The 18,911-nt window shown below is 43.3% G+C and overlaps 1 protein-coding gene across 1 annotated transcript; it reads right to left on the bottom strand.

Annotated features, from left to right (window-relative positions):
- Window positions 1–1,975: 1,975 nt before the first annotated feature.
- On the bottom strand, window positions 1,976–2,494 carry LOC142583719 (uncharacterized). Its single transcript, XM_075694207.1, has one exon. It carries the CDS (start codon window positions 2,492–2,494, stop codon window positions 1,976–1,978), a length of 519 nt encoding a protein of 172 aa, XP_075550322.1.
- Window positions 2,495–18,911: the final 16,417 nt, after the last annotated feature.

Here is an 18,911-nt window from a genome sequence, read left to right as displayed (position 1 = left end):
CAACTGTCTAGGTTTGCTTTTAATATTTCCGAGAACTACTACTTGAATTCGACCATGCAAATAATTCTCAAGGAAAGTTAGAAAAGGCCCTCGGAAGCCATAGCTGTGAAGTTTACAAAGTAAAATTTCATGGTTAACGGAGTCAAAAGCTTTTGATACATCTAGAAATAATGCACAAGCGAATGCACTAATTTCAAGAGTACTATTCAGGAAATCGGTTAATTCATCTAATGCTAATCTAGTGCCACGCCCACAAGTAAATCCGTACTGATTAGGCGACATTATGTTGTGCGCATCAATGAAGCTCTGCATTACGTGAAAAATATGCTTTTCAAGTAAAAGAGCAATGCACGAAAGTATCGAAATTGGCCTGTAGTTTGTGACAACATTGACCAGTCCGCTTTTGAAGAGAGGAACTACAAGCGCTTCCTTAAGGCCAGGCGGTATTTCTTTTGTAGTTATAATGTTATTTATAATTGCTAAAAGAACATTCTTCAGGGCCTCGAAATTTCTGCGAAGGACGTCCACAGATACACCATCTAATCCAACCGACCTGTGCTGTTTTAAGTTAAATAAAATATAGCGAATATCATCCTCGGTACACTCAGGCAGGAATGCAGAGTCAACTACCGATTGTGGCATACAATAACTAGCCGTATTACCGGACAAGCTTGCTGCAGTAGACGAGAAAAAGGAATTAAATTGGTCTGCTAACGTTATAGATGGTGGACCGAAATTCTTCGCAATAGTTTGGTATGCGCCTTTCCGGGGACGACCCCTTAATTCGTTAACCACGGACCAAGTCTTGGACGGGTTATTTCTAAATTCAGAAAATTTACCTTGGAAGTGCTGTCGCCTGGCACCTCTAAGCACAGCAGTGACTTTATTGCGAGCCATCTTATAAGCTTCACGAAGATACTGATTATTAGGTGAGCGCCGACAACGCGCCCAGGCTAGTTCTTTTTCAGCTAACGCGGTTAGAGCATTTCCATTTATCCACGGGAATTTCGGCTTTCGTTGCTTTAAGACGACTACGTTTTTGCAAGAGTGCACTGCCTGCGTATAAACGGCAATAAAAGATTTATACAGGTGACTGGCAGGAACTTCTGCTAGGAAAGATTTCCAGTCGTAGCCTTGCAACAACGAGTCCAGCTTTCTTTTATCAATAACCTCTATCTGTGATACTGGGTTGTTAGCCGCTGCATGCTGAGACGATAGAAAGCTACACCCAACATAGAAGTGATCGGATAGCTTTTGCTCAATAATAAACGGAAGTACCTGGTCGTTCTCAGTGCAAACATTGACGTGATCTATGCATGAAGACACAAGCGATGTGCCCAAAATTTCGACACGTGTGGGAAGGTTGATAATAGAATCTATTCCAACGTCAGCAAGCGTGTTCAAGTAATCAGCTCCAATGTGTCGTTCTTTTTTCAGCACGTCAATGTTAACATCACCTATCATGCACACGTGACCAGATGGAAAAGCAAGTAGATGCAATTCGTCCACAAACATTCTAACACTTTGATTTGGCGGCCTATAAATAGCGAGCAATGTGATGGCAAAAGATCGTGTGTGAATACGAAGGGCTAGCGATTCAGCACTTGTGAAAATTATGTTCAGAGGACTTGAAATCCAACAATTTTTAATGAAAATGGCAATTCCACCGCCACGGCCGTCCTTGCGCGTCAAAAAATGATTGTGATAACCTTGGAGTTGAAAGAGACCAGTATGTTCCTGCCCAATATTAATTTCAGTTAAGACAAAAACATCAGCTATATCACGTACTGCACCAGCGTGGACACAAAATTCATTCCAGTGCTTGCGAATACTACGCACGTTTGCATGAAAAACAGTGAATGTGCCTTCACCTGGTTTTAAAAGAAGAGAAAAAGAAGGAAAGTCTCGAAATTGTTCACACGAAACCATGAATCAGGAAAAAGATTACAACAGACAAAGCAGAGGATAGAAGAGGTCAGACTAGCCGAGACAAGTCATAAGGGCTCATTATGCGCACAACTGGGTCACCCTCCTTCTTACGGGCATACATTTTGCCATGTTTCACCCATACGAACTTGAAATCGGCCTCTTTGGCCTTAGTCTTTGTCTCCCAGAACAGTTCTCTGTTGTATTTCGTCAAGTTTTCGACAAAGAAAACCGAGGGCTCATTTTCCTTCGCCAGAGATTCCAGTTTCTTTCGCTTTGCCAGCCAGCTGTCACGTATGCCCGCCGAAAGGAAGCGCACTAAAACTGGAGCTGTTTTGCTCTTCCTGGGCAACCGGTGCACAGCTACTACGTGACCTGGCAGGAATGAATCAATGCCCAGTTGAGCGGCCAGTTCAGCAACAGTAGTAGTCAAGTTTTCACTAGGAAGTTGGGGTAGGTTATGAATTTCGAGGTTTGAGGACCTACTATACTGTTCAGAGGCATTTATTTCTCCTCTAAGGTCTTGAATGACAGCTGCCTGAGAAGCGACCTGATCCTCAAGTACCATCACCCTAGAAGACAATTCAGTGACCTGTTTCTCTCGTGTTGCTGATCCTTTCAGTAAGGAATCATATTTATTTGAAAGAAAGTCAACCGAGTCGTGTATTTCCTGCATTTTTGTTTTCACTGCTTCGATCTCGGACTTGAGGCACAACAGTTCGTCTATTTTCGACGGAACCAGGGAAAGAGATTCAACTTTCGCACGAATAGAATCCAGGAACGATAGCTTTTCAGCAATAGCTGTTAACTGGCTAGAACTGCCTTGGGAAGAATCCGCTGATCTACATGTTTTACACCGCCACTTTTCTCTCTTTTTCGGGCCCATCGACAAGAATGTGCCTTCAGCCACACCTGAGCACTCTTGACCGAGGTGATACAACGATGCACAGTTAGAGCATTCCATGCACCGGTCTTCGCCGGCAAAATCAACCCCACATTGAGCACAATCTTTTCCCTCCATCACACATGCGCACAAGAGAACACACGCGGTAGATCAAGCAAATGACAGTTTTGCAGTTGGCGGCATGGAATGTACAGAAACGTTGCTACAGCGAAACCGGCTCACCTGCAGGAACAGTACAAATCGTTTTAGGGCCGGCTCTGGACGTGCCGTCAACTGCGCTTGCTGCTTGCAAGCGACGCGCTTTTATGGGGACGATGACGGCGCTTGTTGATCAGAGCACCATCTTGTGACGCGAACCCAAGTCAAGAAGAACTGGAAAAGTTCCACGTTTTTCAGCAGAGCTGCCACACCGTCGAAGCCATCCGTGCAAAAGAGCATCCGACGTCCGATGAACCACTTGAAACTCTTGTGACGTAGTTGCGCACCTGCAGGAACAGTACAAATCGTTTTAGGGCCGGCTCTGGACGTGCCGGCCCTAAAACGATTTGCGATAGGTGAGCCCCTATTGCGAAATAAATAGGGGCTCACCTAAAGGCTATCACCAAACATTCTGCAAGCTCTAATGGCTCTCTGATGAGAAGCTTGCGGGTTAAGTTTTCTGTCGCGTACTACAACAGTAGGTAAAACATTCGAGGCTTTCTTTGGCAGTATTTGAAAACAAGAATAGCAGGCGCCGTCGCGCATGCGCTGCATTTGTTTAAGGAAGAAAAATATACTCTTCAAATATTTGCGATAGCCCGCGCGTACTAGCTGTACGATGGAAAGACGGTAGCTCTAAATTTCGCTGGGCAATCAAGAGATGTGATTGCTTTGCACCGATGGTGCTTTGACAGCTTTTGGCAGAACGCCTTCCAGTTCAAATCTATTAAAAGCAGTCTGAAATAAAGAACTTCCCCTTACCGCTTTATGATAGCGGCCTTCCGTTTTTCGGTGTAGGAACGCAGGCCTGTCCCACCAATGGCGCTTCCGTCTATCTTCTGTCTGCTCTAACTTCAGCAACTGAAGCTTCTTCAAGAGAGAAGCAATTCCTTCTCTTTTCTGTCCATTGAGAACCATCAGTCCTGACTACAATGTAGGAGAACGAAAGGTTGCGTGCCAGTACTCGCAGACAGGGAGATGCAAGGAATGCCGGAGTTAACGCGTATACGCTAGCGAGCATGGCTGTTGCTGGTGATGCTATGTCACTGGTGCTACGTGTTTCAGTGCAAACAACAAGCAAAATACTCTGTATATTTGCGCTAAAGCTAAACACAATTCTTTTAGGAAGCTTTAAGCCGACAGCAACTGTTTATGAAGCAAAAACAAGTGTTTTGTTAGCGGAACATTTTGCAAAATTGGCCAGCTAAACTCGGGGGTAGAATTGTCCACATTGCGCCACGCTTGAAATACGTCGAAGCCTAGAAAACCTTGTGGTTGAGAGCTGTCGACAAGCCTCGTTGAGCATCAACACGACATGCCGCTGGCCGGCGCCGAAGCCAAAATCCATCGAATTTAGGGTCCTTGGTGTTGGGACTTTCGAGTTTTGGTGAGTTGTTGCTGGCTTGCATGTGCGCCTAAACCGCGTGTTTCTACAAAGGCTTTCAGTAATATTTAAAAATAGCTGCTTGAAACAAAAGGCGGGTTGCTTGAGAGATATGACGACCATGGGGTGACAGGTATACGAGATAAATGTCTCATATGCAACATTCGCCTGATGTCTTTTCTAGCATAGTTTCTGTTATTCGGCATGTATTGATTAATATTCATCCCTTCTAATGTCTAAGCCCTTACATAAGGAAAATATAGTAGGAGGAAACAGATGCTTGGAACCTGTACACTTGATCCCCCAAGTGAATCTGTGTATCTCTTTGCTGTCTGTCTGCTTGTCTCGGTGACCAAATGGGGTCAACAACGCTCTGTTGAGCTCAAAATAGAAATATATGTTGAGCTACATATCAGGTTCATGGCTTGCGTGCTTTGTCTGATTAAATACACACAACTTGAAAAGTTTCATGGCACACAACTGTACAAATGAAAAAAGAAAACTATTTGTAGCCGACGCATCCTCCCTCGGATCAGAACTTATATTGCACAGTCGTTCGTAAGAATGCCCCTGCGCACACCTGAATTCCTGGGTCAATAGTGAAGTCACGAAAAAATGGAAATTGTTAGCGAATTACTTGCCCTGAAAATTTTCTCAATTCCCTGTGCGCATCGAGTATAATGCGCATGATCGCCCCAATGATCAGAGGCTTTCTGAGCCTTTCGTTCGCTTCCTTCGGGGCAATACGCTTGTGCCCACCGAAAACGGTAGTGTCCACGTATGAATCAGGCTCAAAAGAAAAGAAAAATAACGAGAACGCACGGCGTGTTCTCTGTTTGCGGTCGCAATGCCAGCCGTAAGAATAGTAAGGTGAACACATCCTTGAGTCAACAGCCGGCTTTTGGGCAAGTGCCTATGGACGGCGTGATGTTTGCTCAGCGGTTTCCAATTACCTTGGAAGGGAAGCAGACAGAACAGGAAGACCGCTCTATGAGTCCCGAAGGCAATGAGTGGCTGGTCTGTTTGGCGAGTCGAGTCTTGGACAGGGGGGCCTCCGATAACGCTCTTGCCGATGTACATAGTAGCGATCTAGCTCGCGATCACTAAACAAAAACCTAATCCTCCTTTAATCCATATGCCAAAAACCAAGGGATGCTCGCAGAAAAGAGAGAAATAAACAGGAAATAAAAAGAAGAGAAGGGTGGAGAGGTAGTTTAGCCAGTGCAAAAGTGTTTGCCTATGCCGCACTGGAAGTAGGGGCTAAAGAAAACCAAATGTCATAGAGACACGTGTTCAGCAAGCAAGCGGGAGCAGAGATCGCACCTCTGCGCATGCGAGGGGCCTACCCACAGCGGTGAAGCATTGTCCACAAAGAAATTGTCCATTTCTGGGCTTTTTATTCGACCATAGCACATAGATTACTTACATATAGTTTCATCTAGACGGAAATATGGTGCCACCGAATTCGGGAGTTTTCTTGCAGGCACAGTGCTGCCGTGAAAATGCAGGCATGAAAACACCCCGATTTATATGGTTTGGCTTGTTTTGAGCGCAGCTTGTCCCTTAAATACAACACAATGGAATCGGATAAGTACTGGCTTCCTCCAATCGGAACGTTTCCTTCTTTCACACAGATTTGTATAGGAAGGTTGGGGTTAGTCTCAAGGGAATGCTCTCTCTTAAACCGAATCTTTCTCGCCCACATCTCTATTGCCCTAGACCACCCAGTTGCCTTACGTCTCTCGATTATCCCTACTCGACTTCGCCGATGCCGGCAGCTTCAATGAACGCCTGTAGCCCCACCCTGCAACACCCAACCAATGCACTGTTTCTCCCTCCAACCTAGCGCATCTATGCATATCCATCCCTGACGCCCTCTTTATTTCGCCTACCCCTAGTAAGTGTGGTTGAGGAGTATACTAGAAAAAGACCGTGATTGCTCGGCATTTTAGCCCATTTTTAACTCCCAACCTATAATCTAATTTCTCCATTCTGTCCATTGGTCGGTTTATTACCGTTAACTGAGATGGTATCATATGCAGTGTGTATAAGCAGTGTAATAATAAACTGGGCAATTCCAGAAATAATGTAATGATTCACTGATCCTGGCTCTTCCAACAATGAGCTCACGGGGTTTTGGCTAGGTGTCGGGCGGTTTTACTCCATTTATTGTTGGTGCCAAGTAGTCTGTTCAGAGAAATTTAATTGTTTGGTTGTGTAATAGTGTCACAGATGACAAATTCTCCAGGAACGGCCGGGGGCGATCTCCGCCTTGTTCGGCCTACTTGTCACCTGATCAAATGCCTCTTAAAGCTTTCGTTAGCAGTGGATCGAGCAGCATTTCTGTGGCGCTAGTATCTTTGAATGGGGGAGCCCTCCGGCTCAACATCCCGAAGGCAGCGCAGAAGGAGCTCCAGCTGGCCACTCATCACAACTTAGACAGTACTTATGTGCAAAAGTTTGGCAGAGGCGGGATGGTACGGCGTTCGCCGGACTAGGCGTCCGTGTAGTACCTACCTAAGTGCTCATCATTTAGCTTGGTGCAAGTCACTACCTTTATCCCTCCGTATCTTGCCTGCACCAAGCGAAAATTTCTTGGAGTGGACTCCAATTTAAGTCCAGCAGAGACCCTGAAAACGTCTACGCGCCTCGGGTAATTGATGTTTACCCATCTAACAGAATGGTGGGAACCCTCGTATACCTACTTAGTCAGTAATAGCAACGTTCGCGGATACATCTCGCCGCCCTGAGATAAAATTCTGGCCTCTAATCTTCAGAGTGGACCCATTTGCTTTGCGTCCATTTCAATGTTGCAATTGTTGGCGCATTGGTCATAGCATATGTGGTTGTAAATTTAGCATTCGTTGTTGCGCCTGCGGGGAGAACCATTCCGCTAGTGGCTGCTGGCCTACACAGGACACGTGCTGAATTTTCGGTAGAGCCACACAAGGCTCGTTATGCTAACTATCTAGGTAGAACTCAAAGCCAAATACTGGAAGTTAAGGCCAATAGCCGTTGCTCACGCCGAGAGGCCATTGCAGCAGTAAAGAGCCCATGGATGTGCGAGTGCTACAGCACGAAACCAGGCTGTTCTTGATGGAAGCCTGTCAGAGATACTCCCACAAGCTAGTCTAAGCTAGTCAAAAGTTTATGGCTAAAATTATGGCGTGTATTGTAGGAAGCGTCACTAAATATTTCAATGAACTTTTATCCTAACAATTAGCACAATCATTACTGACTATTACTGCTCAGCCAATAAACTGGGACATGAATGCTAGCACACCTCACTCTCGGATACATGGGTAAATGGCGACCACATCTCACATAAAGCAAGTCAGACCTGTTCCAGATTCCTTAAACAAGGACACTACTAGGTCAGACAATTCTTATTCTCAGGACACCTCAAACAAGGAAATTGCTGTTCGGACACAGAAAAATGAGGTTTCTCCTCTAGGTACTACCACACTACACTCAATTTGTAAATCTAAGAACATCCTCTCTGAAGTCAACTCTAAATCCAATATTTTGAGGAGTCGGTTGCCTCTGCGATGCTCACATCATAGGACGGTAGATGAGGGTGTTACGGTGGAACTGCAAATCAATATTAGCTGTTTGTACCTATTTAAGCGTTCTATCTTCTGAACTTTATCCAGATGTAACTTTAGCGGAAGAAACTAGGTTATCTCGTTTAAAAGTACTTTTTTGCGTAATTTTAGGTCATTTCACCTAGATCGCCCATCTAGAGGTGGGGCTTGATAATAATGGTCTCAAGCAAGTTTTGCCACAGGACAAATATATAATTCCGGTTGATGTCCCAGAATATGAAATTCTAGAGATAGAAATTATTCCTCCTGGCAGTAGGCCTTTCTCATTGGTTAATATGCAGGCTGTTTTTTTTTTAGTTGCACCAAATTTCTTAAAGCGTACCTATGGCACACAGCACAATTCTAACCCTTGATCTAAGTTACTCGATGAGGCGGCCATTACTTCTGCGAGAAGTCAAAATGTTGCGTTGAATAATTAATATTATTACGCTAATTAAGAATGTAATTAATTACATTATCGGACACGTTTTAATCGACGAATTATAGTAGGTGAGTTCGCAAGGCATATACACTTGAAGTGAATTCTCCGGAAAGCACCAGTCCCGAGACATTAATTTTTAAAGTGTCCGATAAAACGAATTGGCGTTCCAGTTACCTAAGAAAACGCTGTTTTAGCATTGAAGCACAAAAGTAACTGGAACACCAATGCATTTCGACGGACAGCTTGAAAATTAATATCTCGGAACTGGTGCTATACAGAGAATCTGTGCAAAGTGGATACGCCTTGTGAACACGTCTAATATATTTCGTAGATTGAAATTTGTGACATAAATTAATTCATTAGAAAAATAATTAGCGCAATTGCGTTAATTATTCAATTGAACCTTCTGATTTCTCGTGGAAGTAATGGCCACCTCATCGAGTAATTTAGATCAATGGTTAGAATTGGCTTATCTGCCATAGAAAATCTTCGAAAACTTTAGCGCAGCTAAAAAAAATCACCCTGTATACATTCCTTCAGGTGTGCAGAATACACACCCACTAGACTCACTTCTGGCAAAATGTGGTAAAAAAATTTGATTGGCTGGAAACTTCAAATTTCATTGTGTACCATGGGAATTCAGTTCAGACTAGTGTGGAAAGCGTCTATGCGGCTTGGCAACAACTAGTAATTTTTGGTGTCCAAATTTGCTTAAGTTACATTTCTTCGCCGACAGTTTACATTTCTGGTGGACCTTACATTTTCAGGTCCAGGTCTTTCCGTATCCTCATGGGAAATAGTGGATGTTGGGACAAACAGTGATCATGTTCCAGTTGTACTTGAAGTGATAGGCCCGCAGTCCGTCATGGAGGCTGGAGTCCACTGTTTTGTGGATTACCATATATTTAATGAATGCTTGAAGACCACTTTCGAATCAATTGACAATTATTCATTAAACGATGATGATATTTGCTCGATCTTAGGTACGTCGTGAAAAAGATCAGAAGTCCAGTTAAATGAATCCAAAGATATTACTCCTACAAATTGGTGGAACGGTGATTGACTGCGAGACTATAGCCACAGACAGCTGTGTGTAAACAAGTTTTTCATAACCAGTCTCCGAGAAACGCGAACAAGTATAAATTTATTATTGGAGCATTTCGAAAAATGGTATGTAAGGCCAACGATGATTACGATGTCCTTCGTTTCGTATTTCTTGCTAAGCCAAATAATAAGCGTGCATCGTTTTGGTTTTTAATATCCTAAACGATAGTTCCGGATCGTATGAACTTGGAGTCTATAGTTTTTACCACCAAAGGTAAAGCTGTAGATGTAATTATGAGAGGTTCGGAGACCCGATTCGTGACCTGTCTTCCCTCCTCTCTACAGAGACAGTGCCCATTAGAAGATTTCTAAGAGATTTTTTTGGACAGAATTGCCCTGCGCTGTTTAATGTTTAACAGCTGTAGGAGCCACTACGAAGAAGCGCAAACTTCTGTTCGACGTCGCTCCTAACGTATTGTCAGGTGTTGTGTATTATTTTATACAACTTACATGAATCCCTCCGGCGTGGAGAATCGCGAAGGTATGTCCTGGTATGTTCTAGACAATATTCGACCTATTTCTCTAACGTCAATTTTTGTAAAATTACTGGAAAGGTTATTTCACGAACGTAAGATTAAATTGGGGACCATAAGAAAACTATTGAGGCCCTGTCAAATTCGATTTAGGCCAGCGATCTCAATCTTGTGCGGACCCGCCGACCTACAGAGCCGAATTGAGTTCGCTCGTTAGCACAAACAATGTGCAGCTCTGTTTACACTATATTAAGAAGCCAGCAAACAAAAGACGCCAACGACAGCGTAGGGGAAATTGCTTGTACTTATTTGTTAAATTAAGCAAATGATAAATATAATGTAAATGAAAGTGGATGAAAAAACAACTGACCGCCGACGGGCCGGGCACGAACCCACGTCTTCTCATTAAGCGTGCGATGCTCCCACGAGCTGAGCTAACGCTGCGCCGTTTTCCCATCCGCCTTCTGTGGTATTCGTGTTTATCTGCAAGGACTAAACCTGTTAGACAGCGCCACAACCCACCACATTGACGGTGGATCCATCGTCCAGGACTAACATCCACCGTCAAGGCCGTGGGTGGCGGTGCTGTCTAACAGGTCTAGTTTTTTTTTTTTTAGTGAAGCATAAATACCCCAGAAAGTGGATGGGGAAACAGCGCCGCGTTAGCTCAGCTGGTGAGAGCATCGCACGTGTAATGCAAAGACATGCATTTGTGCCCCACCTGTGGTCACTTGTTTCTTCACACACTTTCCTTTCCAGTAATTTGTCATTTCTTTAATTCAGTTAGTAAAAGTAACATAGTCTAAGCTATCCTTAGCGTCTTTGTTTCTTCGCTTCTTATGATATGACTAATAAAAACCGGGCCCTCGTTTTCCTTTCTTCTATTTACACTAGACATTTCTACAGCATATGATAGTGCCGTACACCCAAGTTTTATACTCAGAATGCAGCATAATAGACTACCAGAATGCAGCATAGACTACCTACTTTGTAAGGTGTACTGCTGAATTCTTGCAGGGCAGGGAGTTTTGCTGTGCACAAAGCGGAATTTCATCCGGAAAATTCAGACAAGGAAGCGGGGTTCCACAAGGCTGTTTTATCCCTGCTGTTGTTTAATATCTTGCTCGGCTCCATTCCTTCTCACCAGAATGTAAGCACGTACGTTTGCGCCTATGAAGTAGCGTTTTTGCTTCGGCAAATGCTATTCAGTCAGTGCACGATTACTTACACGAATACTTACGCAAGTTAGAAGCGTCTGGACTGTATTCACTTGTCTTTTAATGTAAATGAGAGCACTGTTCTTGTCTTTCCTCTTCAAGATCCGCTTATTATATACCTTTCATGCTGTCATTCCACTATTCCGCAAGTGAAAAAAGTCAGGTACCTTGTAATTATTTATGATGGAAATCTTAACTGGAGTCAACTTATAGTATAGATATAAATTCAGAAGATTCCCGTGCAATGGGTATATTGAGACGGATAAAGATCAATAATCGCTGGGGTATGCGCAAAGGCACATATAATAATTTGCCGCAGGTATATTCGACCTTTACTGGAGTTCCTGTTATTCTCCCGTTCCTTGTTAATAAGCTACGTCGACTAATTTTGTTGAAACGGGAAGCACTCCGCTTTTGCCTGGGACTACCAAAGTTTGAACCAAAGCCTTGCTCTTCAAGGAATCCCGACTGCCTTCCCTAGAAATGAGATTTAGGGAAAGCTCACCGTTCAAACATTCATAAGGCTCTATTAATTACCACTAAGAAGGGCCCAGTCGAGCTTTATCACTCAACCAGCTCTATTTTTTGCAGTATCATGGCCTCAATTTCACACGCCGCAGGTGATTATAAAACAAAACTCATTGAGTCCTCTAAATGTAAAGTTAAATCATGTAATCATGGTAAGCAGTCTCTCAAGTTCATTGCTTATTACTTATGACATATACGTCAACAATGCAAAACAGCTACCCTAGCATATTGACGGTTTACTCCCAGATCACTTTAACTAGCTCCACACAAACGCAATTGTAGAAACGGATGCTTCGCAGCAAGGCCAAGCACGTCTGAAACCTTTTAGTCCCAGAGCACAAGCTACCTCAACGCTGCGTGGGGACCATTTTGATTACTTTCACCTTTTATGCCAAACCAAATCTGTTCTTTCTGCACCTATCTGCGAACACGTCTTTTCCTGTAAGCTATAGCCAACGGACACACGCAATGCTGTCTCTATAAAAAGGCCACTATTTATGCGTGGTGCACTGTCATTATACCTGCTTCTTGACCAGATAATTGAGTGAGCACAATTTTTTTTAATTCAGGTGTTTGCCATGGAGACATACTTGTACTCGAGTGTTCTGCAGCGTAATTTATTCTTATTGGGCGCATGATGACAGCATTCGCCTTTATTGTACGTGAGTTAGGTACGACAAAAAAATTGTGATAGGAATATTTTATTGGTATTGTAGGGTTCTGTCATACAGAATTAATGAGTTTCGCCGCTCTCTTGCAGCAGGAATTCCCATAAGCACACCAAGGTTGTAAATTCGCGTATTTTCGTGCGGTCCAAGTAAAAAAAAAACAGGCACTTTTAGTCCCAAGAAGCCAGCATCATTAATATTTCTACTTCTGATTGTATGTGCCGACGAGTGAAAAGAGTATAATCATTGCATTCTACCCGAGCTAATATGGTGCAGAAACTTCGAAGTTAAGAATGAAGTTCGAGAACCTGATGAGGACTGCGCAAAGAGCGATGGAACGAAAAAAAATTCAAGGGCAACGTTAATAGACCGGAATAAAGCGTTGTGGATCGCAGAGCAGACGGCGACACCCGAAGCTCTAGTTGACATTCGGAGAAAAAAATGAAGCTAGGAAGGCCATGTAGTGCGCAGTACAGATAAGAGGTAGATCGTTACAGTTATAGAAGGGCTACCAAGAGAAGGAAAGCGCAGTCGAGGACGGTAGAAAATTAGGAAACATGCAGGCGCAACTTGGAGCGCGAAAGAGGGGTAATTGGAGATCGCTGGGCGAGGCCTTAGTCCGGCAGTGGACATAAATAGAGGCTGATAATGATACTGACACCTGATGCGCACTAGGTAAGTTTAAGTTACTGTATGATGCGTTATGTGCTGACAAACTTCATCGATTACGCTGATCACGTCACATGCTTATATAAAATATCTGCATAATCAACATGACCTACATCAGAAGTTGACCTTCACATGGGCTCAGGCTTCAATAGAAGTGCGCCCTTCAGTTAAAGCAGTGCCCTGGCTAACAAAAACACCAAGCTTGGACGTTACATGCTTTCTAGAACTCTTCCTTCCTAGCTAGACCTCATAACGCATTGCTGATAAACAAGGAAGATAATGTATACCACATGATGGATGTGGATTGCTGATGCCATACGCAAACTTAGCTCAGGATGGAGGTAAAGTGAGTTATCTGATCTGCTCCGCTGGAGATCAGTGAACTATGGTTTCTATGAAAGAGAGAATAAAAGTAGCGCTAAAAAATGGCGCTCGTTGAAAAAAAATATAAGTATACCAATAAAAGAACAAAAGGGAGGTGGGGAGGTTGAAATATTATTGACAACTCAATAACAAAAAAAAGAAAACTAAGTGCCCAATTAAAAAATAACTAAGTAATGTTGCTTACATTTTGAAATTTTGCGTAAAAATAGATTGTAAAGGTCCCTTTAAGAAGTTTATGCCTATTGGTTGCATTGTGTCAAACATATATATGAGGTATAATTCTCTATTTTCTGTCTCGCGCAGAGCGGAAATATCTGACTGTAGGATGTAGAGTTCAAGATCATCAGAGTTATGACTTGGTTGGTTGAAATGCTCGGCGACTGCTTTGGGCAGTTTTTAGCTGTGTCCGCGGGATGTCCGTTTAACCTGGCGTTCATTGATTGTCCGATTTCACCGATATATTTTGTTACAGAAATAACATTGAAGCGTACAAATTACATCGGAACTAGTGCAAGTAAATGTATCTTTCACTTCGTGAAATTTAAATTCCCTTGGCAGGTACCTGCAGGCTTTGCACTAGGGATGAGAACATGCTTTTATTAAAGGGGGAGGATGTTGGCTGACTTTTGCATGCACCAATATGTATTTAAACTTCTCGGTGCGGCGATATGGTCACCCTTGCTACTACCAGGAACGCTTTTCGCAGACGCTCTTTATTTGGTAATATTGCGTGGTATTTTCGTCAGATGTTGTTTATGTTTGGCAGGGTATTGTAATATTTTGTTATGAAGGCTGGTGGTCTCCCAGGTTCTGGTGCAGGCTGTTTCTTAGCTAATTCGGACTGCCTTTCCAATCTTGACGCGATGTCATAAGCCCTGTCGAGAGGAACTTGTGGATAGTTTCTTCCTGCTGGCGTTCCTTTAAGGTTCTGTAGGTGGTAGATATATTCCTCATCTTCGCTGCAGGTCCTTCTCGTTTGTTTTGATTGTCCGACAGAAATTCTTCGCTTGCATGTGGCGCGGGTTATGACTATGGTAGTCTAAATATTGTTGGCTATCCGTAGGCTTTTGGTAAAGTGTCGTTCTCAGTTTTCCATTTTCTATCTAACCCGTCCTGTCGAAGAATTTCATTCGACTAGGAGAGTAAAGATTGCAAATTCAAACCCCAGAAATCCGCTAAAGTTTGTTTCCATGGGAGTAGAGTGGCTGTTATGCTTCCATACCACTCCATGAATAATATTATAAGGAAACAAGAAATTCTGCAGTAAAGTGTTAACTTTTTTGGGGGGGTTCTTACCGAAATATTGCTCTTAATCTGCGCGATGCAATTGTGAACGCGTTGTGAATGCACTTGACAAAAACGTCGTTACTCATTCTTAATAACACGTGCTGCCTATCCTGCTTTCCGAAAGCTCCTTTTCGATAATGCTATTTCTAGAATCGTGGCGATGACCGCAATGCGAAAAAATTAACGGAGTTATCTGAGCAGCGCACAGCGTGCTTCAAATAAGTACCCAAAAATCGGCATCTCATTGCCCGCATCTAAAGTATCGTGCATTTATGCACCTCGGAAGACTAGTGTTTCTTTACTAGGTGCGTGCGAATATCTGAATTTTCGCATATGAATGCAATAGTTTCCATTCAAGAATTTATTTTCGAGGTTGTCGAATATTCGTTTGAGTAGACGATCAAGCTCCTCAACAAACACATGGCAGAGGTGATCTACATATAATAGTTATCAGCTGTTGTGTAACCTTGTCTGATCTTATGATCTTAGGCAGTATATGAATTCGTTGTTTCGACTCAGACAAATATATTTTATACTTGACCAATATCAACATGCTTGTATTCCTTCAAAACGAGGCGCAGCACTGTAGTAATGCCCTTTGGTCTATCAATTAAACCCTACGCATTCTACAACGTTCATCTAGGACGTTCTCTTCCTTTTGGGAATAACTTTCGATTTCATAGCGCAATGGACGCGATCTTACTGTATCAGCGTGTACATGTATTGTATCGCATTGCACTTGTATACAAGTCTTTCTTGCCCGAACATTCTCGAAAAAAACTAGCTTTCACTTTTTTTAGAACTTGCAAGTAATCAATGTTCTATCGGATACTTGACGGTCGTTCTTCTCGAATACTCGCATAAATAGTTAGATTTAAAGTTGCGCAGTTCAAACACCTTATAAATTCTCATTCTTTTGCCCGTACTCCGTATGGATGAAAATAGAAAAGGCTCAGCTCTCTTCTACTCTGTGACGAAGGATGACCAGCAAAGAAGTGGATGTGGGCCCCAATGGAAACTGCACCTCCTCAGCGGGCAAGCCCGGCATTATACCATCTTCGGGATCGGCCCACGCATGGAGAATACTTCACGCCTGCTTCACCGCTGCCGCGGGTCGGCCTGGTATTGCACTATCTTCGGTATTGGCGCACGTGTTCAAAATTGTCGGTTTAGGTGCATAGACAATGCACCAGATCCTAGCCATAGACAGTTTCGATGCAAAGAAAGAAAACACGGGAAACAGCGACGACGTGTCTAGGCGCCGCACGTATACGTGCCGTACACTCTTGCGGCGGCACTAAGATAACCGTCTTTATGCCTACGGCTGTTGTAGATGTACAACATTAAGCTGCATTGATATTTGTGTAAACAAACATTGATTTAAGCCTCCCATGTGCTAGAATGTCATTTTTTTTACCTCCTGGCAAAGCCTGCGCATTCGCCGTGCGCAATCGATAGCTTTCTGCAGCATTTTGCCTTATCGAGGATAAAGTTTACTGTGCAGAAATGGTTGGATCCGGTGCCGAAACCGGTTGGATGTTGCGAACCGGTTCGCGAACCATTATAAATTTTTATTTATCAGAGCCGGAATGAAATCGGAGCGTACTGAACCTGAAGCCGAACCGAACCGCTATTTATTCGGTTCGACACACCCTGATCTGATTGTATGCACGACGCGAATTGTGAAGTGCTTTCTGCAAGGCACGCACGCACCAACGATTACGCTGGAACATTGAACGCGTCAGGTGTGAAAGATGACGTGCTTCACCAGCTGGCCAGATTTCGACTGTTGCCGACTGCGCTCGCTGCTATTGTCGTATTTTGAGAGTAGCCTGTTAGTGTGGGCACAGGTTTGCCTAATAAAGAGCTAGTTTCTTGATTCAAAGTTTTACTACTGTGTTCTTCACTGCCACTGCAACGTATAATATACGTGCCGAGTGAAAGAATGCTAACAAAAATACCTCATAATAAACAAATGATTTCAGCAGAGAAATGAGCTTCTTTGCTTCCCAAAAGATCCGATAAGTTACGCCAGACAGTGCCTAATGTACCTTTTCCCTGTTTTCTTCAATAATAACAACGTATTTAACACAAAATTAAGCAACGACTCTTTTTAAGACATATTAATAGGTCGTTTCAAGAAATTCTCTCAATGAAGCAATCCGTCCTCTAATATGGCTTCCAGCTCATTATTCAAGGCTGTACCCCTCTTGTCGTGGCTCTTCTCGCATGTTTTGTACTCAGATGTCATCAGCTGAACACGAGATTGAAACTGAATTTGGCTTGATGTAAAAGCGTTTTACCCTTTTTGTGCGTCTCCTTTATACAGTTACGTTCTTTTTAATTACCTTCAGCGAGAGGAAGCGTGCCTGAATGATAATTGTCTTCTCGGTCACATGATGCTAAACTGCATCCCGTTGTTGCTTGCGCGTACAAATCATTTGGGTCGGAGGCTTACCTTTGTTTTCATTTAATTTCACTTATTTAGTTTAAAAATACCACCAAGTGGCATAACATAAGAGGCGTGTGTACAAATAGAGGCAATCAAACACTCGAGACTGTATCAACAGGTACTCAGTCAGGCTAACATAAAAATATGATGAGCAGGTGAGGACGATACTGTGAGAAAGGCCGTTCCAGTCGTTGGCTGCACGAGGTTATAAAGATGCTCGCAAATTAACAGTTCGTGCACGTGCACGAGGAACTTGAAGTAGGAAACCAGCGCGACGACATATGCATGCGGTTGGGGTGATGTAAGGGGCGCCGTTAGGTGATGAATAGGAAAACTTGCAGAATAGACAAGGTTTAGCTGTGCATTAGTGGAAAGAGAATGTTCGCCATCCGGATCCCGCTTTGAGGGTGGCAATTCTGGCTTTGTGAGAATAAGAGAAGAGATTTAAACTCGCTGCACAATTTTGTACCGCCTCAAGGTCATTCACGGGCACACTTAATGCCCGACCATACTCTAGTTTCGAGCAATCAGTAATATATATTCCGAAACGCCACTGAACGAGAAGCCCATACTTCGTCTGGTCCAGATTACGCTTCACGGGAACGTGAACAACGTGCTCATTTCCATTCCTTCGGCGGGTTTCCATAAGACGTTAGCTTGACAAACTCAAGCGTGGGCTTGAAGTAAAGGCGAATTTCTGAATACGAAGGGGGTGGGGGGCTAATCAGGTTCGCACAAGAATTGTTATTCCTTGACTTTTCGCGTCCTTTTTACTTTGTCGTCCTTTCCCCTGTGGTACTACTATATTGGAAGCTGTGAAAAAGGTGGAGGTAAAATTAAACTTAAATAAGAAATTGCAACACTGAATTCTGCAATGGCGGATTTTAGCCAAACGCGAATGCCAAATGCGCTCCAAAAATATACTTGTTTTCGACCCGCGGCCGATATCGGTTATTTCAAAGCTGTGCACCAATTTCAGAAAGAGAATGAATGAACCGAGGTCAGACCATCATCATCATCAGGCTATTTTTTGTTCATTGCAGGACAAAGGCCTCTCTCTGCGATCTCCAATTACACCTGTTCTGCGCCAACCGATTCCAACCGCAGACGCAGCCGTGAATCCAAGGTATATATACAGCCGTAACGAACGCCTTGAGAAAGACGCAGTAAGATAGCGCTAGTTTTCCCCAGTGCAGCTATCGAGTTATGCAAATACTGTGTACAAGAACACGGACTGCAATGAAGTGGCTACAAAAGTTTTCTTTTCGGAAATGGGGGAATCTAACTACATCTAACTCCCACTCTACTATTGGGTCGGAAGCCTCATTGTCATTAATCACTGCACGGGAAGCTATGTGGTCAATGGCTACTTTGCGCCCGAAAGGTATACTTTAGATAAAACGAGCAATGCACTTTTGAAAACAATATAATGCGCCGACGTCTCAGGAAGTTCCGCAATGTTTTATTCAAGGTCACAGCATACACCTAAACATCACTGACATGATGCACTTTTCTTCTTCATTTGTATTGATGATCTTCCCCCTTGTTTATGCAAAACGAAATGCTTTCTGTAAGCAGATGATACGGCGATGGTAGCATCAGCCAAAGCCAACTCTCAACATTTATGAAAACTTAAATACATCATGCGCCCGCTGGAAGAATGGTGCCAGAGGAATTCTGTAAGCAGAAAA

Source organism: Dermacentor variabilis, chromosome 5 (assembly GCF_050947875.1).
Source record: "Dermacentor variabilis isolate Ectoservices chromosome 5, ASM5094787v1, whole genome shotgun sequence".
Taxonomy (NCBI): Eukaryota; Metazoa; Arthropoda; class Arachnida; order Ixodida; family Ixodidae; genus Dermacentor; species Dermacentor variabilis.
Note: the sequence above shows the minus strand (reverse complement) of the source record. Positions and strands in the feature narration are given on the sequence as shown.